At 42.6% G+C, this 27,533-nt stretch overlaps 1 protein-coding gene and 1 non-coding gene across 2 annotated transcripts in view; one reads left to right on the top strand and one right to left on the bottom strand.

Annotated features, from left to right (window-relative positions):
* Window positions 1-27,324, bottom strand: part of LOC126297986 (serine/threonine-protein kinase PLK1-like) — a 253,877-nt gene extending 226,553 nt beyond the window's left edge. The window contains exons 1-2 of the mRNA XM_049989299.1: window positions 27,286-27,324; window positions 26,684-27,160 (exon numbers count right to left, since the gene is read on the bottom strand). Coding sequence (XP_049845256.1) covers window positions 26,684-27,160; window positions 27,286-27,324 — 516 coding nt within the window. The remainder of the gene's footprint in view (window positions 1-26,683; window positions 27,161-27,285) is intronic.
* On the top strand, window positions 10,772-10,846 carry Trnat-ugu (transfer RNA threonine (anticodon UGU)). The gene has a single exon. It is a non-coding gene; the product is annotated as a tRNA-Thr (tRNA).
* Window positions 27,325-27,533: the final 209 nt, after the last annotated feature.

The following is a 27,533-nucleotide window of genomic DNA, read 5'->3' as shown; positions in this document are numbered from 1 at the left end:
GGTCAACACAAAAGACATGGCTTCAAATCTTGGCACACATCGAACTTGCAGAAGTTAGAAGAGCTTTACAGGCACATAAGGAGTACAAGAACATCAACAACTCCGAGCTTCTCATACACCAGGACTTCTTCAGCACCAACCCGCTCGCATCTAGGTCACCGCTATGGCAGATATGAGAAGCTCTCGTGAACAAAATGTTTTTATGCCCAGCAACGATGAAATTATTCGTATTACATCTTCAAAACACCTTGTTTGCTGCGATATAATGTTTATTTACGATCTAGACGCCTTTTGCCTTTTATATCAAAGGCATCGTGATTTTTTCTGAAAAAAAAAAGGTTTTACTTACAGACTTAGAAACACCTCACACCGTAATTTTTACATGACTAAATATTACTTAGTCATTCGACTGTGTTGCCAAAATCTCCGTTTCCTTGCTTCTGGTCATAGTTAAGAGGGCGCACTTACGACATATCGGCACGCATTCACGTCGAGATGTTTTCTAGTTCTTCATACTTAGGCTGAACTTTGACGCAATAGATGAATGAAAGGAGGTCAGACATGTCCAGTTATGTCCGTGTACCTGATCTAACTTCAGACGAAAGGCTCCAACCTCGCTAATTAACCAACGGGTGGTGGCGTAAAATCCAATGAGGCTGAGAATGGGCAGACGGAAGATGACAGTTTGGGGCTCTTATTGGGCTGGACGGAAACCAGTCAGACCGACATTCTCCACGTGAAACGCTGAAATGGCTAAAGAAACTTAATGCAAAAGTCTCAAATTAGAAGACCTTTTTATTCTAACTTTTAAATTATGTATTCAGTACTTCGTTATAAAAGCGTTTATAAACTTCACAATGAGTAAACGAAAATGGGAGTCTTCAAAAGTTTTGTATGTTTAGTACGGTTAGTCGTTCGCATGTAGGCTGCGTTTTCAACTGCAGAGGTAAGCGCATTCACCTCTCGAAAGTGCCGTGTAATGTGCGGTTTAAAGTTCTCGCTCCTCTTGTAGCGTGGAAGCCCTTCGCCTCCGCTGACGAAACTAACGAAGGGGGCTTCGCCCGCACAAAAGGAACGCGACGGGCAGGGTAATGTGTTACCTCAGAGGTGCACCGGTTATCTGGCGGTAGAGTTACGTCAGCGACTATGTAAATATCGGCAAGGTCGGCGCGTGCAGCATTTCGCGCATTGTTCTCAGCAGCCTGCTTCCTTTCCACCTCGCTGGTCGACAACTAGGCTTATCCAGAGTGCTCTACGTAAAATCACTTACCGCATTTACGTTCCTCTCTTATTAGTTGTCACAAGAACCTGGCAACACCAAGCGCCGGGAAGCGAAAAACATGTGAGTTCATTGGGCCTGTTCTCAGCATTATGAACGGACAGGAAGTTTTAGGGTGGTGCACACAGCTGAGTTTCTACCAAATTTGATGCGACACTAGTCAAGTATTGTTGCAGCGGAAGTTTCACAAAATTACAGACTGTTCGTTTGAATGTAAATCTCGTGCAGTTCCTTTTCATTGTGGTATCATACTGAGATGAAAGACAAAATAAATAATAATAATAATAATAATAATAATAATAATCTACAATCCGAAAATGAAATACATGTCTACGAAGGAAAAGTTTGTGAGTTCCTGCGCGCAGAGCAGTTTTTTTGCTTCTACGAATAACTTCAGCTACTACTACTACTACTACTACCACTAATGAAGCACACCATTTGTTACTAGTCGGCATGCGTGTTATAGACGATATTTTCTCACTTGCTTAAGTACTTGGTTGATTCACAAGATGTGCAATACTCTGCTTCTTTGTCAAAATATTTGAAACAATTTATAGTTAATAAATGAACATACTCTTCACAGTGAGTAACCCACTATCCGTATTTATAGAAAATAACTAAATTTTCTAGTTTACATAGCCACGTACCTTAAATTTAACTACACGAAAACTCCCAATTTGAAAATAAAAATAATTTCGTGAAGTGCAGTACTCAAGCTGGAGTTTCCCGTTCTTCCTTGTACCAATTAATAGTACAGCAGTGACTGATGTTCTACTTTCTTGCATTCTTGTGCCGGCCAGAGTGGCCGTGCGGTACTAGGCGCTACAGTCTGGAGCCGAGCGACCGGTACGGTCGCACGTTCGAATCCTGCCTCGGACATAGATGTGTGTGATGTCATTAGGTTATTTAGGATTAATTAGTTATAAGTTCTAGGCGACTGATGACCTCAGAATTTAAGTCGCATAGTGGTCAGAGCCATTTTTTGCATTCTTGTTACATGATCTTCCCATAATGTGTTTCACTATTCCTTCATTCAGATTAAACATGTTAAATTGTTTCTTGATACCTTCCTTGGTTTTTCTATAGAGTAGTGTATAGCCACGTATTGCCCTCAGAACCCACCTTCCTACTTTCTATCATTTTTGTGTGTTTAGTGAAAGTCCGTTTACAGCTATAAATCAACGTTGACTCATCTAGTTTAACCGATGAATCTATTCTGTCGATTTTAAAATACCGTTTGATTGAGCAAGATGGATAACAAAATTTCTGTAGCTTTCTAGTCAACATTTGATCGTTTACAGAACAAGAAGTAGACTCTGATAGGACAGAAGGCAGTAACACGTGCCTGTGAGGAAGTTTTCAGTTTTTATCCTTAAAGTGGATTTTTGTACAGTACACATTTTGGTTATATTTTAGAGTTTCAATGCGATTCCGATTTCTCTGTCTTGAACAGCTCGTTTCTATTAATACTGTCAAAGTATGGAAGTTAAGTACTGCATGTACTTCCTGATCAAATTCAGACTACTAGTGTAACACAAGTTTTAGTATGACTGTTGTTGTTGTCTTCAGTCCTGAGACTGGTTTGATGCAGCTCTCCATGCTACTCTATCCTGTGCAAGCTGCTTCATCTCCCAGTACCTACTGCAACCTACATCCTTCTGAATCTGCTTAGTGTACTCATCTCTCGGTCTCCCTCTACGATTTTTACCCTCCACGCTGCCCTCCAATGCTAAATTTGTGATCCCTTGATGCCTCAAAACATGTCCTACCAACCGATCCCTTCTTCTAGTCAAGTTTTGCCACAAACTTCTTTTCTCCCCAATCCTATTCAATACCTCCTCATTAGTTACGTGATCTATCCACCTTATCTTCAGTATTCTTCTGTAGCACCACATTTCGAAAGCTTCTATTCTCTTCTTGTCCAAACTAGTTAACGTCCATGTTTCACTTCCATACATGGCTACACTCCAAACAAATACTTTCAGAAACGACTTCCTGATACATAAATCTATATTCGATGTTAACAAATTTCTCTTCTTCAGAAACGCTTTCCTTGCCATTGCCAGTCTACATTTTATATCCTCTCTACTTCGACCATCATCAGTTTACTTCCTAAATAGCAAAACTCCTTTACTACTTTAAGTGTCTCATTTCCTAATCTAATTCCGTCAGCATCACCCGATTTCATTTGACTACATTCCATTATCCTCGTTTTGCTTTTGTTAATGTTCATCTTATATCCTCCTTTCAAGACACTGTCCATTCCGTTCAACTGCACTTCCAAGTCCTTTGCCGTCTCTGACAGAATTACAATGTCATCGGCGAACCTCAAAGTTTTTACTTCGTCTCCATGAATTTTAATACCTACTCCAAATTTTTCTTTTGTTTCCTTTACTGCTTGCTCAATATACAGATTGAATAACATCGGGGAGAGGCTACAACCCTGTCTCACTCCTTTCCCAACCACTGCTTCCCTTTCATGCCCCTCGACTCTTGTGACTGCCATCTGGTTTCTGTACAAATTATAAATAGCCTTTCGCTCCCTGTATTTTACCCCTGCCACCTTTAGAATTTGAAAGAGAGTATTCCAGTCAACATTGTCAAAAGCTTTCTCTAAGTCTACAAATGCTAGAAACGTAGGTTTGCCTTTTCTTAATCTTTCTTCTAAGATAAGTCGTAAGGTCAGTATTGCCTCACGTGTTCCAACATTTCGACGGAATCCAAACTGATCCTCCCCGAGGTCTGCATCTACCAGTTTTTCCATTCGTCTGTAAAGAATTCGCGTTAGTATTTTGCAGCCGTGGCTTATTAAACTGATAGTTCGGTAATTTTCACATCTGTCAGCACCTGCTTTCTTTGGGACTGGAATTATTATATTCTTCTTGAAGTCTGAGGGTATTTCTCCTGTCTCATACATCTTGCTCACCAGATGGTAGAGTTTTGTCAGGACTGGTTGTCCCAAGGCCGTCAGTAGTTCTAATGGAATGTTGTCTACTCCGGGGGCCTTGTTTCGACTCAGGTCTTTCAGTGCTCTGTCAAACTCTTCACGCAGTATCTTATCTCCCATTTCGTCTTCATCTACATCCTCTTCCATTTCCAAAATATTGTCCTCAAGTACATCGCCCTTGTATAAACCTTCTAAATACTCCTTCCACCTTTCTGCCTTCCCTTCTTTTTGCTTAGAACTGGGGTGCCATCTGAGCTCTTGATATTCATACACGTGATTCTCTTCTCTCCAAAGGTCTCTTTAATTTTCCTGTAGGCAGTATCTATCTTACCCCTAGTGAGATAAGCTTCTACATCCTTACATTTGTCCTCTAGCCATCCCTGTTTACCCATTTTGCACTTCCTGTCGATCTCAGTTTTGAGACGTTTGTATTCGTTTTTGCCTGCTTCATTTAATGCATTTTTATATTTTCTCCTTTCATCAATTAAATTCAATATTTCTTCTGTTACCCAAGGATACCTATTGTCCCTCATCTTTTTTCCTACTTGATCCTCTGCTGCCTTCACTACTTCATCCCTCAAAGCTACCCATTCTTCTTCTACTGTATTTCTTTCCCCCATTCCTGTCAATTGTTCCCTTATGCTCTCCCTGAAACTCTGTACAACATCTGGTTCTTTCAGTTTATCCAGGTCCCATCTCCTTAATTTCTCACATTTTTGCAGTTTCTTCAGTTTTAATCTACAGGTCATAACCAATAGATTGTGGTCAGAGTCCACATCTGCCCCTGGAAATGTCTTACAACTTAAAACCTGGTTCCTAAATCTCTGTCTTACCATTATATAATCTGATACCTTTTAGTATCTCCAGGGTTCTTCCACGTATACAACCTTCTTTCATGATTCTTAAACCAAGTGTTAGCTATGATTAAGTTGTGCTCTGTGTAAAATTCTACTAGGCGGCTTCCTCTTTCATTTCTTAGCCCCAATCCATATTCACCTACTATGTTTCCTTCTCTCCCTTTTCCTACACTCGAATTCCAGTCACCCATTACTATTAAATTTTCGTCTCCCTTCACTATCTGAATAATTTCTTTTATTTCATCGTACATTTCTTCAATTTCTTCATCATCCGCAGAGCTAGTTGGCATATAAACTTGTACTACTGTAGTAGGTGTGGGCTTCGTATCTATCTTGGCCACAATAATGCGTTCACTATGCTGTTTGTAGTAGCTTACCCGCATTCCTATTTTCCTATTCATTATTAAACCTACTCCTGCATTACCCCTATTCGATTTTGTGTTTATAACCCTGTAGTCACCTGACCAGAAGTCTTGTTCCTCCTGCCACCGAACTTCACTAATTCCCACTATATCTAACTTTAACCTATCCATTTCCCTTTTTAATTTTTCTAACCTACCTGCCCGATTAAGGGATCTGACATTCCACGCTCCGATCCGTAGAACGCCAGTATGACTGTTACTGTGAAATAATTTCACTACATTCGTCAAGCGTCTGACAGACTTGCCCTATCAGTTTTGGTTCTATTACGGCGATCTATGTTCCACGATACATAAAAACAAGATTACATTTTTGTCAGTGTCTGCTTGGTCGTTTTCGTTTATTAATACATTTACGAACACAGATCATACTCGCAATAGCGGCAGGAATTGGTAGAAAGGGTTTAAAAACCAGTCAGACTACCTAGTTGATTGAACTGATAAGTTTTCGAACAGCTACATTAAACAGCTTTATAGAACAAGTAGAAGTGGCGCTCGAGTGAGTCACAAGTATATTTCCACTCGTAACTACAGATCCCCTCAACACTGGACCCAATTTTCTCCAGACACCCCAATGTAGCGTGTGGAAGTGGAACGCTGCACGTAGCTTGGGGTGCTTCGCCTTTAAGACCACATTGCGTGACGTTCTCAAGTGGGCGGGGCCGACTGGCTCCAACTCGCACTTCGCTGCTCTCTTGTGTCATATGGAGACTGGCTGCTGCTATTGCACTACCATCCCGCCGCATACTTCAGAAAACTTGGAAAACTGACATAATGCCTATGAAGATTGTTTTTTTACGACCATCACAAATGCATTTCACAATCAGTTTCCACCAGCCAGTGATCAATAGAAAAAGATTCGTTAGAAACTTGCTTTTGCGACGGGGATAATAGAATACATTTGTTTTCCAACCTCGCACCAAATTCTTATACCCTATGCAGGGTCTAGAAATGGACCGGCCAAATTTTCAGCGCACAGAGCAAAAACTGCTCAAAACAGTAATCACCCCCTTAATGACCTGCATAGTAAGTTTTTAAATCGGATACTTCTTTCTCAGCACTCTTGACCATAGAAAATAGCTAAGTACCTGAAAATGGAGGTACAAGGTGCAAGATCTCCCTGCCCCCTACACCACCACCACACCACGGCGGCCGAGACCGCTCGGCTACCCCGCGCGGCGTAGCACGTTGGGTTCGTCCAGAGAAGTATGGAAATGTGGGTGGCTAATCAACCTTAATTCAATTCCGGGATGCTATTACAGTGAATTTATTAACAAAAATCTTAAAACGGCTAACCATCACACTGTCGGACCCAAGTAACTTCAAAATTTTCAAAATTACGGAAAACAGACCACGGTTTGCACAGAAATCGGGTGTGGATAGATCTTAACGCCGACTGAAGAGAGTGCCGTGCAACGGAAATCTTTAATAGCCTTGGTTTAACTTACGAAATATTGAAACTTCCTGGCAGATTAAAACTGTGTGCCCGACCGAGACTTGAACTCGGGACCTTTGCCTTTCGCGGGTAAGTGCTCTACCAACTGAGCTACCCAAGCACGACTCACGTCCGGTACTCGCAGCTTTACTTCTGCCAGTATATCGTCTCCTACCTTCGTACGTTCTTGGTAGAATACGCGTCATTTGTCTCCTGATATAGCCTACTGCACAGTGGCTCTATAGCTGCAAGGCTTTAATGGCATTTAGGCATTTATTAAGCTCAAGCACTGAAAGACCTGAGACGAAACAAGGCCCCCGGAGTAGACAACATTCCATTGGAACTACTGACAGCCTTGGGAGAGCCAGTCCTGACAAAACTCTACCATCTGGTGAGCAAGATGTATGAGACAGGCCAAATACTCTCAGACTTCAAGAATAATATAATAATTCCAATCCCAAAGAAGGCAGGTGTTGACAGATGTGAAAATTACCGAACTATCAGTTTAATAAGTCACAGCTGCAAAATACTAACGCGAATTCTTTACAGACGAATGGAAAAACTAGTAGAAGCCGACCTCGGGGAAGATCAGTTTGGATTCCGTAGAAATGTTGGAACAGGTGAGGCAATACTGACCCTACGACTTATCTTAGAAGCTAGATTAAGGAAGGGCAAACCTACGTTTCTAGCATTTGTAGACTTAGAAAGCTTTTGACAATGTTGACTGGAATACTCTCTTTCAAATTCTAAAGGTGGCAGGGGTAAAATACAGGGAGCGAAAGGCTATTTACAATTTGTACAGAAACCAGAAGGCAGTCACAAGAGTCGAGGGGCATGAAAGGGAAGCAGTGGTTGGGAAAGGAGTGAGGCAGGGTTGTAGCCTATCCCCAATGTTATTCAATCTGTATATTGAGCAAGCAGTAAAGGAAACAAAAGAAAAATTTGGAGTAGGTATTAAAATCCATGGAGAAGAAATAAAAACTTTGAGGTTCGCCGATGACATTGTAATTCTGTCAGAGACAGCAAAGGACTTGGAAGAGCAGTTGAACGGAATGTATAGTGTCTTGAAAGGAGGATATAAGATGAACATCAACAAGAGCAAAACGAGGATAATGGAATGTAGTCGAATTAAGTCGGCTGATGCTGAGGGAATTAGATTAGTAAATGAGACATTTAAAGTAGTAAAGGAATTTTGCTATTTGGGGAGCAAAATAACTGATGATGGTCGAAGTAGGGAGGATATAAAATGTAGACTGGCAATGGTAAGGAAAGCGTTTCTGAATAAGAGAAATTTGTTAACATTGAGCATAGATTTAAGTGTCAGGAAGTCTTTTCTGAAAGTGTTTGTATGGGGTGTAGCCATGTATGGAAGTGAAACATGGACGATAAATAGTTTGGACAAGAGAATAGAAGCTTTCGAAATGTGGCGCTACAGAAGAATGCTGAAGATTAGATGGGTAGATCACATAACTAATGAAGAAGTATTGAATAGGATTGGGGAGAAGAGAAGTTTGTGGCACAACTTGACTAGAAGAAGGGATCGGTTGGTAGGACATGTTCTGAGGCATCAAGGGATCACCAATTTAGTATTGGAGGGCAGCGTAGAGGGTAAAAATCGTAGAGGGAGACCAAGAGATGACTACACTAAGCAGATGCAGAAGGATGTGGGTTGTAGTGGGTTCTGGGAGATGAAGCTTGCACAGGATAGAGTAGCATGGAGAGCTGCATCAAACCAGTCTCAGGACTGAAGACAACAACAACAACAACAACAACAACAAGCTCAAAGTGGTTTTTAACCATTGATCTGCTAGAGAAAATGTCTGTTTTGCGGCTAAATGTTGGTGGGTCCCTATTGTTGAGAATCGCCAAGTATGACTCACTCACGGTTTTACTCAGTTCCTCACAACGCTGGCATACTTAGTCCATATGGTGCGACCAGTCTCCTTGCCCGTGGAGACTATTTCTTGCTCGTCGCTACATAACCCTAGAATGCTGTTCAAGAAAGAGATATTCCTGTATACTGTAGCGTCCCAATAATTTTTTTGTCCAAATATGAAGAATGTCAGAAAGTCGGCCTGCATCTTAAGTACAGTTCAGTGTAACACGTACATGAACGAGGCGAAATTGCTTGTGCACACTATTCAGCCCGCCAAAAATGACAATCATTTCAAGCGTAGAGCATCCGCGCGTTCTCACTTCACAGAAAGAAACGTTGTAAGCGCGGAAAGTTACCCACCAAATCAGCCTATACCTCAGAGACGTCATTACAATACATAGCCGCTATCGTTAGACACGAAAGACAAGGTCTACCTCGGCCTGATCACACGCGGTTAACACTACTGTAATACGATGAAAATTATGAAACTTCCTGGCAGATTAAAACCTGCAAGGAAGTTCCATATCAGCGCACACTCGGCTGCAGAGTGAAAATTTCATTCTGATGAAAATTACTTCACTGTTTACGTCTGTCACTTGCCGCTACATTGTTGCTACACCTGCCGCCGGCTGCCGCTCGGTTAAGGGCGACACAGAAATACGGCGGGTCACTTCACATATGCTGTTAATGTGTAACGTGGAGCCATGTTGGAAGTGGTAGCTGCAAGGGATGACAAATGCATTATGCTCTGTCAGCACCTGATTTTGTGTGACCAAACACTGAACTGCGGCAGACTACACGTTTTCCAGCCCTTCATTTAAACTCGTGTCCTAGCCTAACCAAAACTTTATACTTATATCATGCCATCATAATCGAAACACGAGGTTACTCTTATCTGGTATCCTAACTGTGCCCACTCACAAAACAAAAACCTTTTGCAAACTCCTCAGTTGCCGCTGTCCGCCTCTGGAACAAACTGCCCCTTACCTTGAGGAAAATTCAATCTCCTTCTGCTTTTAAGAAGAAGTTAAAGCATTTCCTACTATCATCCGCATAAAGTTCTCCACAAAATTAATGTACAAGGCCAATCCTCTTATCTGTCAAATAGCAAAGCTAGCGTCTCCTATCTTACTCCTGAGATGCCTTCCTCTTCATCTATCTATTAGCCACGCAACCTTCTTTTCCTTTATATTTCGTTAATTATGTTTCATCATGTCTCTCTATTCTCCTCCTCCCTTCATCATGAGTCTCCCTCATACTCCCTGCTGCCAGCATTCCTATCTAAAATCTTTCTCTTCAATAATGTATTTTTCCAGGTGTACCTTTCTAATTGTTTATTTCACTTTTTGTACTAGATGTAGTTTAACATGCCTACTAAAACATATGAATGTAAAATAAGTAGAATGCCTGGTTAGATGTAAGAGAGGGCCTAATGGCCCTAATCTTGCCAGGTTATATATATATATATATATGGACGTGGTGTCTGTTCTTTCGGACGTGTTCGAAAGAACAGACACCACTATTGACCTGCAGCCTTCTAGAACGAAATTAGAATTATATTAATACCTTCAGCTGCTAACAGGTGAAAATGTGTGCCCCGAACGAGACTCGAACCCGAAATCTCCTGCTTACATGGCAGAAGCCCTATCCATATGCGCCACCGAGGCCACAGAGGATTGTACGACTGCAGGGATTATCTCGCGCACGCCTCCCGCGAGACCCACATTCTCACCTTGCAGGTCCACACACTACATTCGTAGTGTCCCACCACAACACACTCATTACTCGTGGAAGACATTCTTACCAAGACCCGTAAGAGTCCGGGTTATATGTGTGCATCCGCACAGAAGCAGAAGTGGTGGGGCACTACGAATGTAGTGTGTGGACCTACAAGTCGAGAATGTGGGTCTCGCGGGAGGCGTGCGTGAAATAGTCCCTGCAGTCGAGCTATCTTCGGTGCCCTCGGTGGCTCAGATGGATAGAGCGTCTGCCATGTAAGCAGGAGATCCTGGGTTCGAGTCCCCGTCGGGGCACACATTTTCACTTGCTAGTAGTTGAAGGTATTAATACAATTCGAATTTCGTAACCACAACTTCGTGATGTTCACAATGTATCCGAGAAGACGCGGTCAACAGTCTGCGGCATAACTAAAATCACAATCGCTTTATTCTCAGCGACTAGAGCTAATCTCAGATCAAACTCGAGGTAGAAAAATTTCAATTTCAGCGCTAAAAGCAAACCGTAATTTCTCGCTATCACTGGTTACCTGAAACTATACTCACACTGGCTACACGCGTTGCCACGTTACCAACCTATGAGCAATCCTGGTTGGCACTTGGCTGTGGACTATAGGCGACAAAGGCAGATCCCAAACGAAAACAGAGTGACAGGAAGAAAAATAAGAGCAAATAAAGTCAATACGATGAAAATTACGTGGTAAGGTATTAGAAATAAAATACGTTCAAACCTTTTAGCTGAAAAAATAGTTATTGAAATCTTTTCATTAGATTTAGAAAAAAAGATTCGGTGCCTTACACGAGTTCGAACCTACGACCCTCTACACGGCGGATTATTACGCTAACCATTGCGCTACGCCACTATAGTGCGATAGGTTGTTGTATACGTCTGATGCCCCAGTTCCAACGATCAACTGCAACCTTCTGCAATTCGGCGTCACGCAATGTCCTGCGAAGCTTTACAGCTGCCAATCTTTGTGACTAACTGTAAGTGTGGCGATGAATCGCGTCTTGTGCGTAAGAATGCGGTATTGTTTGGTTAATGCTATGAATGAAACGTATGTACTTCGTGTGTGTGAGTGGGTGTGTGTGTTTTGTGTGTTATACAAATAAATGGGCCAGACACATCAAGAAACAGCCGGACAAGCAGCTGGAAGTGAACTGATCAACTGTCGTGGAACTTCGGCTATGGCGAACGGTTGAGGCGTGACGCTGAGCGTTCTAATTGGAGGAAACCAGCTCCAATGCGTAGATCTGTCAAGTAATTTTAACCAGACCGTAAGTATTCATCACAAATAACAGTCATAACCCCACGGCGCCGCACTGTGCTAAAATGGCAGGGAAGACTACAGACAGAAATGTACCTGTATCTACAGCGTCGGGTACTCTTCACCAGCGACTGCAGAATTTACCTACACCTGATGATCGACAAAGAAGAGCAAGGATGCGGCCAGAATGCCTTTGAATCTTAGATCAGCGTTTCTCTGAGTTCTCTAAAGCACGATGGCGGAAGTCGGTAACGTTTCTTAAACGTGTCCACTGCAGATACCTTCCCGTATCTTAAAGAATACGTCGATACAAACTTTGGTTTGCACACCAACGTGATTTACCACGAAGTCCTCCCTCCAATCCGAAAAGCGGCTCATTCAGTCCCACAACGACTCGCCGTAAATGCGAACCACTGAACCTTATTTGTTCAGATATACAAGGCACTGCCAGAGATGAATGGCACGTTACCTGACAAATTAGTCTTACAACCTTTGTTTTAGAGGCCATCAGTCTTCTGCTACTTATGGTTTTCCACTTAGTTTCTTAGCTGATTCTACTGAGAACCTCAACCCTCCATAACATCACATCTCAAACTGTATCGCTTCCATACAATCCTGTGCTCCAGAAGCACCTTAACAAATTTCTTCCTCAAATTAATACCTATGTTTGACTATCGTAGTCTTTCAGCGAGGAATGCCCTCTCTGCTTGTGATAGTCTACTTCTAACACCCTCATTATTTCGTCCGTCTTGACTAGTTTTGCTTCCAAGGTAGCAGAATACCTTCATTTCTACTACGTGATGTCCGGGTTTTTATGATAGGTTAACTGATAATCTCATTTCTCTTGCTCCGTGGAAACTTCGTTTTTCTTTGGTTCACTCTCGGGCGGTATTCTGTGTTGAGCAAAATGTCGATTCCACTTACCAAGCCTTGCAATTCTTCACTTTCGCCTACCGGCTAACCAACTTTGGACCTGAGGTGGTCTGTCACCTATACAACCGTGAAGCCATTCCGCATCCGTAGGCAAGCAATCTAGCGTTTCATACCTAAATAAATTGCTGACTTTGGAGGCATTTAACTCGTGGAAACAAAAACTAAAGTAACAGAGCTTGCATCTAAACTCGTATGTGATAACTGGGACCCTGTCCTTTAGACATTTTGCTGAATCAGTTTTGTGGCCATTGAAGTAACGGCAGAAGGCGATAAGATAGTCCCACGCGAGTTCTTATCTTCAAAGCTCCTGATATTTACATCTCACTGTTTGCAGCCTATGTTCAAAGTTTCATTGCGTTAACAGAGATACCTAGTGCCACACTGACCATTGTTTCCACATTTCTTTGTAGTGTTTGAGGTTTTATGAAGACGTTAAGTTTTCTGGACTTACTGAAACAAGAATTGCTTCCTATTTTCGCATGCTGTGAATGGGCTCTGCGTAGTCGCTGTCGATAGCACACAGGTCCTATCACCCTCATAATGAAAATGGTGACCTGAATGTGAGACTGATGATAATTTTTGAACACAAGGGAAACAAAGGTCCTGAATTACACTTTCCGGAAAAGTTATGAAATACTAAACGCTAAACTATCGTGATCCTCACAGTAACTATGTATGAACGCAAAAAGATTTTCCTATGTTCCTGCAGTTTACCTAACACGTCACGACTTATTTAGATTTTGGTACACAGGCGTAGAATTCATTTGGTGTACATTACAAGATTAAATTGTAGATTACGACTGCCTAATCTGACCGCACGAACGCAGATTTTAAGCGAAACGCGATAAAAACTCCAATTCTTCCTCTGAGGACCAAAGGCAATGGCTGCTGTAACAGTTCTACAGTTAACTGTGTTATCGTTACTTTACCAAGTTTACGAACTCTGTCACCATTTCTTTTATGCATTTCGTGGCGTCTGCGCACCCGATACTGGAGCGCACTGCATTAACAGGACGTTCACGGCTACTTTTCACTACGTTTCAAAAGTGTTTCTGGAATTTCAAGCACGAAAGGATAATATTTCCTACTATATTATATCTGCAATGTCTGCGTATTCTACTCCTCTGCGTATTCGACTTCTCAGAAGTGATGTAACCCACCTCGAACTGTAAAGCAGATTAATAATGATTTTAAAATACGAAGGTTTGTGTGTTCTACGACCCACCAAGGTTATTTATCTGTGAAACTCTAAACGAAAATTTGAAAATTAACGAATCTAGACTACAAGACAATTAACTGAAAAACAGTATCATGTAAAAAAAAAATTACGACCAGCAGGTCAAAGAAGAAAAAATAAATGAAGTATTATTTGACAAAAACAGACATGTACTTGAAACAACGTGTGTAATTACATGTAGCACTTTCAGAGCCATATTTCACAAAACAAAAGTTGCTGCGTTGTACGTTCTTCCCTCGTTCGGTGACGATGTGTAGATGTGTAGTTTCAGGGGAATGATTAAAACGGCGGCTCGTGTTGTCTGCAATTCGACCATGCCTAGACGGTCAATATCGCGGTTCAATCGCGTCCGCACTGTTACTTTGTGCCAGGAAGGGCTCTCAACAAGGGAAGTGGCCAGGCGTCTCGGAATGAACCAAAGTGACATGGAGGAGATACAGAGGGACAAGAACTGTCGATGAGATGTTTCGCTCAGGCCGCCCAAGCGCTACTACTGCAGTGGACGACCGCTACCCATGGATTATGGCTCGGAGACCCTGACAGCAACGCCACCATGTTGAATAATGCTTTTCGTGCAGCCACAAAACGTCGTGTTGCGACACAAACTGTGCACAGTAGTCTGCATGACGCGCGACTTCACTCCCGACGTCCATCTTTGCAACCACAACACCATGCAGCGCGATACAGATGGGCCCAATAACATGCCGAATGGACCGTTTAGCATTGGCATAACGTTCTCTTCACCGATGACTGTCACAGATGACTTCAACCAGACAATCGTCGGAGACCAATAGTGCAGCCATATCGGCAGCATATTGGTGAGGCATTCATCTTCATGGACGACAATTCGCGCCCCCGTTGTCCACATATTGTGAATGACTTCCTTCAGTATAACGACATCGCTGGCTAGAGTAGCCAGCATGTTCTCCAGGCATGAACCCTATCGAACATGCCTGGGATAGATTGAAAAGGGCTGTTTATTGACGTGACCCACCAACCACTCTTAGGGATCTACGCCGAATCGCAATTGAGGAGTGGGACAATCTGGACCAACAGTGTCTTGATGAATTTGTGGATAGTATGCCACGACGACTACAGGCATGCATCAATGCAAGAGGACATGCTACTGGGTATTAGGGGTACCGGTATGTACAACGATCTGGACCACCACCACTGAAGGTCTCGCTGTATGGTGGTACAACATCCAATGTGTGGTTTTCACGAGCAATACAAAGGGCAGAAACGTTGTTTACCTAGATCTATTCCAATTTTCTGTACAGGTTCCGGAACTCAGGTGACGCAAAACTTTTTTTGGTGTGTACAATTTTATATCTGTTCCTAAGCGTTAGCTTAACAGTCATAAGGTGATATTGTGATGTATAGCTTTGGGAAATGTTGAGGGTAGGGATCTGAGTTTTATCACTCGTGCGACTCTTTCAGCCCGTGTCGCTGGTGGCAAAGAGTTTTCGTTACAGATTTACATTTGTGGATATTTATGATTGATGATCTCCTTATGAAAGAATATTGTTGTTTGAACCTTTCCATTAAATGAGCCCCGAGCCTGTGAATTGAATTACTTCAAGCAGCTGCTTTTTATATAGCTTTTTTATGCCAAGACGCGCTTTGAGCCTTCAGACAGAATACAAAAGAAGTGTCCACGTTCGTAACTGTAACCATTTAATAAGTAAATCGGGTTATGTTACTATACCGCACCACGTTCCTAAACTATAACTCCGATACACGAATAGGCGCAGACGTGGCGTATTCATTGTAAACAAGATGGCGGATTTGCTTGCAGTGGTTGTGTTCTGGGCCAAAATAACTAAAACGGGCAACTGTTGTGGCCCAGAATGAGATTTCCACTCTGCAGCGGAGTGTGCGCTGATATGAATCTTTCTGGCAGATTAAAACTTTGTGTCGGACCCATACTCGATCTAGGGACCTTTGTCTTTCGCGGGCAAGTGTTCTACCGTCTGAGCTACCCAAGCACGGCTCAGGCCCCGTCCGCACAGCTTTAGCTTTACTTCTGCCAGTTCCTCGTCTCCTACCTTCTCGCAGGAGAGCTTCTGAGAAGTTTGGAAGGTAGAAGACGAGGTACTGTCTTAAGTAAAGCTGTGAGGACGGGCCATGAGTCGTGCTTGGGTAGCTCATGCCGGCACGGTAGCTCAGCGTGTTCGGTCAGGGGATAAGCTGCCCTCTGTAATAAAAAAAAAAGAGTTAATGGACCAACGATGCATTTTAACAAGCTGCATAGCGTCACGGAACGTCCGCCCCCCCCCCCCCCCCAAAAAAAAGACGGTAGAGCACTTGCACGTGAAAGGCAAAGGTCCCGGGTTCGAGTCTCTGTCCGGAACACAGTTTTAATCTGCCACGAAGTTCCATCCGTTGTGGTGCCTGACCCAAAGCACCAATTAAGGAACAAATGAGTAATAACGACAAGCAAAATTAAGCTACGATGTTATTTACAAATTTAATACCTCTTAAACATTATCTATATACTAACCTACTAAAACCACCTACCTATAACTAAATTTCACCTCCGTTATATTTTCGGTATGAAATTAAGGTCGACGAATAGCAATTCGGCAATACCGATTACATTTCCCACTAGTATTAGTATTTTCATTCAAAAAGATAAAACAACGTTACCTACGGGTAGACGCTACTCGAGGTGGAGATTTGACTTCTGGAAGACGGTGTATTATTTGATAATTTTAGTCTGCTCTGTATGGTGCACGGCTTCTTAATCGTTATACAGGGTCTGTCAGGAGCAAAGGTACATGCTTTGAGGGGTGACAGTATTAATGGTTCGGAAATAGAAACGCCATATGGACATATGCCCTATTCCGAATGTTTTCCGAGATAGAAAATATTTAATTCACACTTATTTTCAGCATTACTCAAACGTCGTCGTTGTACACAATGTACCACAGTTGTGTAGAGGATGCTGAGACGAACAGTTTGATACAGGACACTTTTCTATTAAATCTGGAAACTACCTCAAATTGGCCTACAAAAACTACCTACACTACAACGCATGCGCGTCACACGACATTTTCAATATCTCGCGCTTTCTTCGTGCAAAATATTAATACTAGAGAAAAACTAAATAGGAACATTTTTGTAGAACATTTAATGTACTGGCTTAGAGATGTTAAATAAGAATGCGTAGAAGTGATACTAAATGCGTTCCATCTCAGAAACCATTCGCAATATGGGATATGTCCATATGAAGTTATTTTTTATTCAGAATCTCCGGCCGTTGTGGCCGAGCGGTTCTAGGCGCTTCATTCCGGAGCCGAGTTCCTGCTACGGTCGCAGGTTCGAATCCTGCCACGGGCATGGATGTGTGTGATGTGCTTACGTTAGTTAGGTTTAAGTAGTTCTAAGTCTACGGGACTCATGACCTCAGATGTTAAGTCCCACGGTGCTTAGAGACATTTGAATTATATTCAGAATCACTAATACTATCAACCCTCAAAGGATGTACCTTTCCTCCAGACTCACCCTGTATAGCAATCGTAGTATATCTTACAAAACGCTATTATTTATGTTAACGCAGAAATGAGAGTGCAATAATTTTTATTACTCCATATTTTCCCTTAATGCATTCACCCAGCTCTACGATGCGCTCAGCCCCATGAATTTTTGCAGTCCATTGTCAGCATACATTCACTTCTTACAGAGCGATGCGGTGCATTGGCTAGCTCACTGGACTCGCATTTGGAATGACGATGTTTCAAAACCCCGACCAGCCACTCAGACTTGGGTTTTCCGTGATTTCCTTAAATCGCTTGGGGCAAATGGCACTATGGTTCCTCTGAAACGGCACGACCGATTTCCTTCCCAATACTGACGTAATCTGAGGTACGAAACACTAGTACATACGGTTGCACGGCTTGTCTTCCGCAGTAGCTCTTACAAGGAGGAAAGAGGGAGGAGATAAGTGTGTAACGTCCCATCGACAACGAGGTCATTACAGACGAGTCGCAAGCTCGGATTAGCGAAGAACAGAAGGAAAGCGGCAGTGCCCTTTCGTAGGAACCATCCAACCATCCCAGCAATTGCCTTAAGCGATTTAGGGAAGTCATGAAAACCTAAATCAGGATGGCCGGACACTTGTTTGATCGTCATCCTCTCGAATGCGAGTCCAGTGTGCTAACCACTGCGCTACCCTGCTCGATCGTATCTGTTACTCATGAGTGGGCTTCAAAACATGTAAAAGGGAGGAGAAACACCGTAAGTAAATTGTACACCAAATTTATGAAGAAAACTTGTTTTTAATCTACAAACAGCAAAATTTAGAAACATTATGCATACTATATTTCAGCAATACCGCAGGAGATGCTTTGTAAATAAAAATGAAACGCATCTGGTAGTTTAAGACGGAAAAAAACCATTATTGAAAAAACACCATGTCTGCCCGTATCCTATTTCTTATCCTATAAAACCTATTTCATGGTTCTGTTATGCAGGTCCTACTCAACCATGCGCATCACGTAACATCATATATGGTTAGTTGGTTCACATATTTTCATGTAACACATTCAAGCTCAGATTACACGGTATTGAATGAAGACACTTGTCGCACATGTCATGATAGCATAACCGAGTTGCCATCCTTTGACGACCAGTTTCTACCGAAAATCTGACCAGAATTAACTTTTGCTACATATGTTTGTGTCCAAGAAAGGAGTAAAGGCAGCATCGGACGTAAAGTTTTAATCTGGTTATTGCAGATTGATGTCAGCTACTACGTCGCTATCTTCAGCGCAATTACGTTTAAGTGTTTGTTATCTGCAATGTCACTGTGGTACCATGTGCGATTTTAATTACGATGAGTCATCAAGACTTCGATATAATTGCCCTCAAGATAACTACACAGTAGCTGAAATCTGCAATAAACTGATTAAAAATTTATAACCGATGCTGCTCTTTCTCCCATGTTTAATCTCATTAATACGATAGTGCATCGCGCAATTCCTGATGGAAACAAACCTGAAAAATGTTTGTATATTGCAAAAATGGATTGAACCACACTTTCAATGAGTTCAATTTTTTCGCTCTGTATACAAGCGTGTACGTTGAAATCTCCAGAAGGAGTATATTCTTCGTTTTGTAGTTTCCGTCGTTTCTTTGCTGCGGGATTAGTTATAGGCATCTTCTTGATGTATATACTCCGTCTTTGCGTCTAAATAGCTGTTTGGGGCAGACGCGTTCCACTTTCGTTTTCTAAAACTCTTCGATTACCATTTTTATACATCTTTCCTCACGCGCGTATTGCAATGAAATATTGTTTAGCTGTCGTATACTGTCCGGGATGTCTTATTATTCACAGTTGCGTACACATTTCACATATACTTCGGATTTTTCTGTAAGTTTTTGTAGTTGACATTAAGAACGCGATGTTCATGTAGTGAATCTGCACTCAGATATCAAAGTATTTGTCCACGAAGTTCATCATCTGAACTGCGACACACAAACAGAAAAAAAGTTTTCTGTAGTAGTCACTCGTTTATTGTGCCATGCACTTAGGCGATTCACAGTCTTCACCTGTAGAATTACGTAGTGCAAAACAGGTTTTTGCAGTTGACCTGCAGCAGTGTAAAGGCGTCTGTGCGCTACACTAAGACTATCCACGTCGTTCTACACCTGCAGTTTATGTGTAGCGAAGCATCGAAACGCGCTGTGGTATTATAATTTATTAACGCTCAAAACTTGTTTACATCATTAAGATAGTAATAAATGAATTTTCTTGTCGGCGTACTCTTTCGATCATTTCCACTGATTTTGTCGTGCTGAAACGCCCGAGAAGCTTTTTACGTGGGGTAGTGGGAATGAAATGCCATAGAATGTGAGACCTTTACATGAAAAAACCTAGAAGATGATGCATGTGATCATCTGAGAAATGAGAAAGCAGTTGGTAGCGGCTGCAGTATATCCCGTGTAACGTGAGTCAGGCGCCGGAAGGAAGCCACGTAACAGCTGGCCGCGATTACTCAGCAAGGCGCAACCGCTGGTTGGCTCTGTAGCCACCTCTCCCAGCTCACCTTGCGCACATAGAAACACGTCCTACATGCAGATTAATACTGAATCTGGTACTAAAATGGGCCCCATTGGAGAAGTTTGCGCGTCTAGTGGAACGTTTACATACGACCTAGGTGCGGATCGGTGGTAAAGGGCACCTAAATACTGTGGGTGTGTGAGAGAAAAAGAAGAGAGAGAAAAAGAAGAGAGAAAAAGAAGAGAGAGAGAGAAAGAAGAGAGAGAGAGAGAGAGAGAAAAAGAAGAGAGAGAGAGAGAGAGAGAGAAAAAGAAGAGAGAGAGAGAGAGAGAGAGAAAAAGAAGAGAGAGAGAAAAAGAAGAGAGAGAGAAAAAGAAGAGAGAGAGAGAGAGAGAGAGAGAGAGAAAGAAGAGAGAGAGAGAGAGAGAGAGAAAGAAGAGAGAGAGAGAGAGAGAGAAAAAGAAGAGAGAGAGAGAGAGAGAAAAAGAAGAGAGAGAGAGAAAAAGAAGAGAGAGAGAAAAAGGAGAGAAAAAGAAGAGAGAAAAAGAAAAGAGAGAAAAAGAGACATATGCATGCTCCTGTGACACCATCTGATGAGCCTGCTCGAAAATAAATTAATGAGACAAAATACTGATAACATGCAGAAAGCGACTGGTTGCATAATGTATCAATATGGACTGCTGATCAACATAATGTATTATACACGATCAATTTCGGACATAAAGAGCCTTCTACTTTAGTAGAGCTTCATGAAATGTATAACTTTACTGATAGATTGTCGGCAAGTTAGTCTATGTCGTAGCAAGTCTCTTGATACTGGAAAATCAGTTCTATTTGTGTTCACATGACGGAAAAACTTTTACAGGAGCAGTTAATACCTTGAAAACACTGATTCGGTAAATATCATTCCAACAACATTTGAGAAATATTTAGTCATCGCCTTTTACTTTCGATTCGTCACGCTCCTCATTAAAACTGCACCATAGGTGTTATCATAATGAATAATCGATGTTCACCTAGCGGGGGTGTGGTGGGCTACTGATACATAGTAATAGAGGAGTGAATTGGAAAGCTGTAAATTTTCCATGGTGCTGAAGGGACACTGCGCTTTGATATCTTACTAGCTGCGGGGAAATCTGCACAAACCATTTAGCTTTAAGTTTGGCTTTATTTAACTTTTTATGCAAGTGATGTTCCCCTGCCAATGAGCTAAATACGCAATTGACACTACTATGGCAGCTGTTACACTGCACGGCGTCAAATCGATTCTGTTCAAGACGCCGTCATGGTATTTTAGGTTCCGTCGGAGTTCTGCTAGTACAGGAATGGCGATTTAACGGTGGACACGAACACTGAATATGAGGAATTTCTTCTGAGGCATATGGCTGTAGGATTTTATAACCAATTTCAAAATAAGAATTCTCAGCCCTCTAACTCAAATACTGGACGCTGGAAAACATTTCCTACGAAGACAAGCTCACCATTTTGTATTGCAGTATGTAGATGAAGTTAGCAATAATGTGAAGTCCATCTCCAGCCACTGTTATGATGTATATAGTAAAACTTATTGTGGCCTAAATATATTTCTCCATTCCATTTCCGGCCTGGTTCAGTAATATAATCCAATTTTCAAACCAGAAAACACTGTCTATTGGAGGTATTTACTTTAAAATTGACGCGTTTCCCTCTAGTGGAGCATCTCCAGAATTTCTGTACATTCTCAAAATCGTTCCTATCGCGAAACGCACAAATTTTAAAGTAAATGCCTGCAATAAATACTGTCTTTTATTCGAACTCTCTGGCCTAACATTCTGCAACAAGCGGAAGTGGATTGTTCACAAAGGTGAGAGGGAAATGTAGTCAGAGTACAGGCCACTACATACGTATCAATTTATCGGCGGACCGAAGGAACTACCTAATTCGTGGCAGCCTACACACGTCCTGACTGACTGCACTATGCGACTACGGCGTCGTCTTGTTTACCTTAAGTTCATTTAATTTATGTTTTACGAGATCCCATTTGGTTTTACACAAAGAAAATTGGGGCTTACCTTGGCTGTTTTAGAAGGAAAAAGTGGAGAGGGATCTGTGGACAAAGAAGTGGCTAATGCAAAGACAGAAGTTCATCCACCCTCTGTTAAGGAGCTGGGAACTGATGAGTTCCGTAATTATCTAGGAATGGATGGAACCTGCATTTCGGAGCTGCTGATCATCAAACAATTCCTAACGAAAAGGAATAGTCAGAGAGGCTTTCAGCTGCAAGGAGAGGCTGTTACCTGCATTACGTTTTCTAGCCACTTGCAGAAGTTAAGAGGACCTTGAATTTAGCGCTGCTGTATCCCCGAAATTATCTAAAATTATTCCTGACACCTGCAATATGATTTATAGTTGCCTGAGGAAATACATCGTGGTAAAGGAAAACAAAAGACGTCTCTCTAAACTTACGAAATTTATTTCAAATGAGAAGACTACTACAAATCGTGATTGCGCGCATCATTTAATAGATACAACGGATATATAAGCAATGAAACATTCAGTAACTGTTAGTATTCCAAAAAAAAAAAAAAAAAATCGCACACTGTTTGTCATTGCAGAAGGCTTGGATATAGGCTGAACTTCAACACAACAATGAAGCAAGTGTATTTTATGAATAACGACAATTGACTAAATGTCCGTTTTTAGGTTTTACTTCCGATACGTATTGGAAATAAAATCTCAGATCTAATTTGGTTGCATATCGGTTTTTAGTTTTCATTTCTGACAAGTATTGGAAATAAAACCTACAAACCTAAATACATACGGCAGACGGACTTTTATTCATAAAATACACACCTTTTACTCTATGCGCTACATAAGCCATTGCGGATTCGTTAAAAATGTAACAAATGTTTCATTTCTTTCATCACTATTGCTATACTCCTCGCACGACGTGTCCCACGAACATCTCATAGTTTTAAATTTCTTGCCGGCCAGAGTGGCCGAGCGGTTCTAGACGCTAGTCTGGAAGCGCGCGACCGAGGACGGTCGCAGGTTCGAATCCTGCCTCGGGCATGGATGTGTGTGATGTTCTTAGGTTAGTTAGGTTTAAGTAGTTCTAAGTTCTAGGGAACTGATGACCTCAGAAGTTAAGACCCATAGTGCTCAGAGCAATTTTAACCATTTTTTTTAAATTTCTTCAGAAACACTGCCAGAGTTTCGTCTGCCTCGCAGTCTGTAGAACAGCATTTAGTCTCGTGTCCAGCGACAAAGGGCAACCTGCAACCTTTTGTCGGGCGGTTGGAAAGAAACGACGACGCTTCACATGGCACAATTTGTTGGGTGAAGTGGTGGCGGTTGGGTGGGGGGAGGGTGGGGGGTGAGGAGTGTTGCCTGTCGTGTGGCACTGGTACTACCCGCCCAACATCCCGCTAAGAAAAATTCGTCCGTCGGTCGGTCGGTGCGTGTGTAGGGCCCTTAAAGCTTTTTAGCCGACAACCCAGGTATACTGAGATGGCATAGTTGTCCACAAAAAGCAAGGGTCCATATCGAGTGTCTCACCGTCCTAGCAGAAAGATCCATTTCATATATGTTATATCTGTTCTTTCGGTCGTGTCCGTACGATAGAATAAACACCACATGCATAATTACGGCGAGGACGACCAATTGATCTCTTCAGTGCAGATGCATACCAGGCTAGGCCTTTTATGGGAACCGGCGAAACGTGGCGAGTAATGAGGATAATGGGTAACGGGTACATCAGTTATGTAGTTGAGAATTTGGGTCTGACGAGAGACGTGCTAGGGCAGTCCATGCATTTTTAATGACCATTGTGTCCGGGTGGCGCAGTGATCAATGCATCTGCCAATTAAGGAGACCCGCGTTCGAATCCCGGGCTAGCACAAATTTTAAACTTTCCCATTTAAATCAATGCGCACTGGCAGCGACTGCCCATGCCCTTGCATGAGCTCATTCGAACTGAATCCATCATTGCTGACAGGTGCATCAGTTTCACACAGTGACATGAACAGAGCTGAACAGCAGTGTCTGCGATACCCAGAGCACTAGCTCTAACAACAGCCTGATTAGTCACTATGAAAACAATTTCTACGATTCTGTTCTCACTATTTGACGTGTTCGTGTCTTCTTCGTATTCTTAAAGAGAGATTTTGGGGCAAGTTCCATATTGCCGTCGTTACGATTTTCGCAATTTATGTACTATGTATGTACCTTGTATGCACCAAAACACTCATCCATAACGAATTCAACAAACTTTCTGTATTCACTTAGCAGTTGTCGCTTTCATGGCAGAATGTACACTAAATATGGACTGAACGTAGATATAGGGCTACGCTACAGGTCATTCTGTGCCGACAACCCTTATTTCGAATTCAGATTCATTGGTTTCACCAACTAATAACACAACTGTTACCTTGTGTGCCGCACAGATCCGTCTCTCGACACAACCTACAGATAAGGGGTGGGATTTAGGAGCCGAGTTTTTATACTTAATACGTGATTTTTGACATGTGCGTAACACTTGCACCTACGTGGAGCAGTTTCGGAACATTTCAATATGCGATCTTAACTAACTCCGGTTTCCCTGTCAGTTTCAAATTATGGGCGTCAATTACAGCTGCTTCACTTCACCGAGCAATAAAGAAAGAAGACAGCCCGAAGACGCTTTTTTATTGGTGAAATATTCGAAAAAATATACCTTCCAATACCAACGAAATGTCTTAATTGAACTTAACAGAGCTAACACTCGCCTGTTGTGGTTATAGCGTCATGCATAAAGTCGCATCGCATACTGCTTTTACCCTTATACGGAAATAAAACATGGACGATAAACTGTATAGAAAGAAGAAAATAGACTTCGAAGAGTGATACTAAAGGAGATCACTTAAGTTTAAATTGGTAGATCTGATAATGAAGTGATGCTGAATCAAATCGGGGAGAAAAATTTATGGCTCGAATTGATTATATAATGAGAGTTGAGTGGATTTAAAATTCTCAGGCATGTAGGAAGAGAATTTGATAACGTTAACAAGTGTAGGGGTAAAAATTTTAGCGGAAGGCCCAAGGCTTGGTTATGGTAAGCACTTTCAAATAAATACTGTCTGTAGGAATTCTGGACATGTGAAAAGTTTTGCGTAATTTAGGATTACAGCGTAGAGAGAGCCATCAAACTGTTACTCTTTGGAAAAAATACCACAACTTTATTCGCTGGAAGCCTACCGTCAAAACGCTGAAAATAATTCAAGGATCATCAGTTCAGTATCATATCGAAGTTTCACCAAGAAATCATTTACATTCGACGCTAGAATTAAAATACTGAGCGCTCTGCAGCGTTCCGTATCGGTAAGCTGCTTGCAGCGGTATTTAAATGGCTGGCGTCCTTTGAACTTGGCAGCGGTAGCTCGGCAGTCGCACATCAAACTACTTCGAGCATAACTGAAAAACTTAACCCAACGAATTGCTCTTTGTTTCAGAGTCCTTGGGCAGAACCGCGTTTTCCATTACTTTTAGAATGATTTTCAAGGGAAGTATACATTCTGTATTGCCGTTGTAACAACGCCAGTTCCTCCTCTGTACAGCTTTTGGGTTGCAGAAGTTTTGACTTACCTTTTCTTTAAAGCACTGCAAAAATCCTGAGTACTGAAACAATAACATTAAATACGCCACCTGTTGAGATACACATGTAATAGTTGATCTCGTGGGAATACTAATTTACGATTACAAAGATTCGGCTAAATTATGTTTAATTTGCATGTAGGATAGCAGCAAAGCATGCATGCTTTCTGGTGGGGCTCCGTGCTTCATTTGTGTCTACCTGACCCGCGTGTTATCCTGAGCCCTCCGAGTTTTACCGATGAAATATCGATGCGAAATGTAAAACAGTTGTGTTGTTCCACAATGTAAATGTTTTTACAAAAATGCCCACTTCAAAGTATCATAGGTTACATATTCTTGCACGCATAGTTAAGATAAACTTATAGAGCATGCAGATTCCAACTATTTACAAAACTCATCACCAATACCTTTATAAAATTATAGCAATATTTTCTTTTGGAGATTAGGGTGAATTACGCAATTGTGATATGTTTACTATGAAAATTATCCGTAACCACGCACATCTTAAACGTCTGAGAGCCTATATGTATACAAACTATGGACTGCCCATCAACTGGTCACTGCATTATGTAAAACGTAGTTAAGAATTTGGGATTGGCAGCAGACCATCTTTTTAAGGTAAAGCTGTGTATAACAGACTGGCTGGTTAGCACACACAGCGCGTCTACCGCAGCCGGCAGCTACATAAATTCCCACGGCTGAGGTCCTCAGGTGGCCGACCCAAAGGACAAAGGTTGTGTTAGTGACAAAAAGCGCCCGGTAGGACAGGATGCGGCCGCCACCGCTCTGACGTTTCGTATGGGGCGTCATGCCGCTTCCTTTGTCTTCCCTGCAGCTGGCAACGGAGCCAGACAGCCACCCTGCCAGCAGCCCTGTTGCCGCTTCTCCGCTTAACAGGTGTAACACACGACAACTGTCAAAGGAACCCAAAGGGCCGGCCATTTTACTCTACATTTCCCGTATTTCACTATGAAGATGCCAATGCCAAATTCACGCGGAGTGTCCGAGATAATATTTCGGGTAAGGCGCAGGGCCGCGAAAACCAAAGGCTCTTAAAAATAACAAAAAGGGAAGAATCTTACCTTTCCGAGGAATTTGCCCTTTAGATAAGTCGTACGAGTGGTGGGGTCGACAATGTACTCCGCGACGGGCGCCTCTGCATCATTGTTGCGGCCGCTGTAGCTGTGCGGGTCTTTGATGCCAGCGATGCCGGAGTCCAGCGAGTCGTTGTTGTTATATGCTTCTGGTTCGGCCTCACATGCCAATAGCAAGGCACTGTTGAGGCCTTTGAACGCGTTGTCGTGCTTCTCGATCGCGAGGCTCATGGTGCGCGCTTTCGGTGGAGTCGTCGTTACGAATGAGTAGCAGCTAAGTCGGGACGAGGCGCATGCCGGTCGCTCGGCTGTGACCGGCGCAGACGCCGCCTGAACTTGAACTGACGTTTCTTGAAGCTGCTGCCGGGCCCACCAGAGGCGCTGCGGCGCGCCGCCCGTGACGTCACGGGCGGTGTCTGTGCACTGCCCTAGCGAAGCCGCGGCGCGCCGGCAGGCCCGTTCTTGCTATTAATAGTACGAGCCGACCACGCGCAGTCATCACGAACGCTATGACGACTGCACGCAGGTGCTCCTACCGTTGTCCTGTTCTAAGGTCGCGGCAAATGCTGCGGCTCTGTCAATTTTCTCACCAGTTCCTGTAACCTGTTGCTTCGCCTGTCGGAGGACATGGCCTGCTTTTCCGCGGCGCTATCTTCTGAGTAGCAGATAGAGTGCGTATCAATGGTATCCACGGGTCGAATATTTGAAACCTGCATATCTATGGCCGAGCGGTTCTAGGCGCTTCAGTCTGGAACCGCGCTACCGCTACGGTCGCAGGTTCGAATTCTGCCTCGGACATGGACGTGTGTGATGTTAGGTTAGTTAGGTTTCAGTAGTT

This window comes from Schistocerca gregaria, chromosome X (assembly GCF_023897955.1).
Source record: "Schistocerca gregaria isolate iqSchGreg1 chromosome X, iqSchGreg1.2, whole genome shotgun sequence".
NCBI classification, from domain to species: Eukaryota; Metazoa; Arthropoda; class Insecta; order Orthoptera; family Acrididae; genus Schistocerca; species Schistocerca gregaria.
The sequence above is the reverse complement of the archived record's forward strand: the minus strand, read 5'-3'. Positions and strand labels throughout refer to the sequence as shown.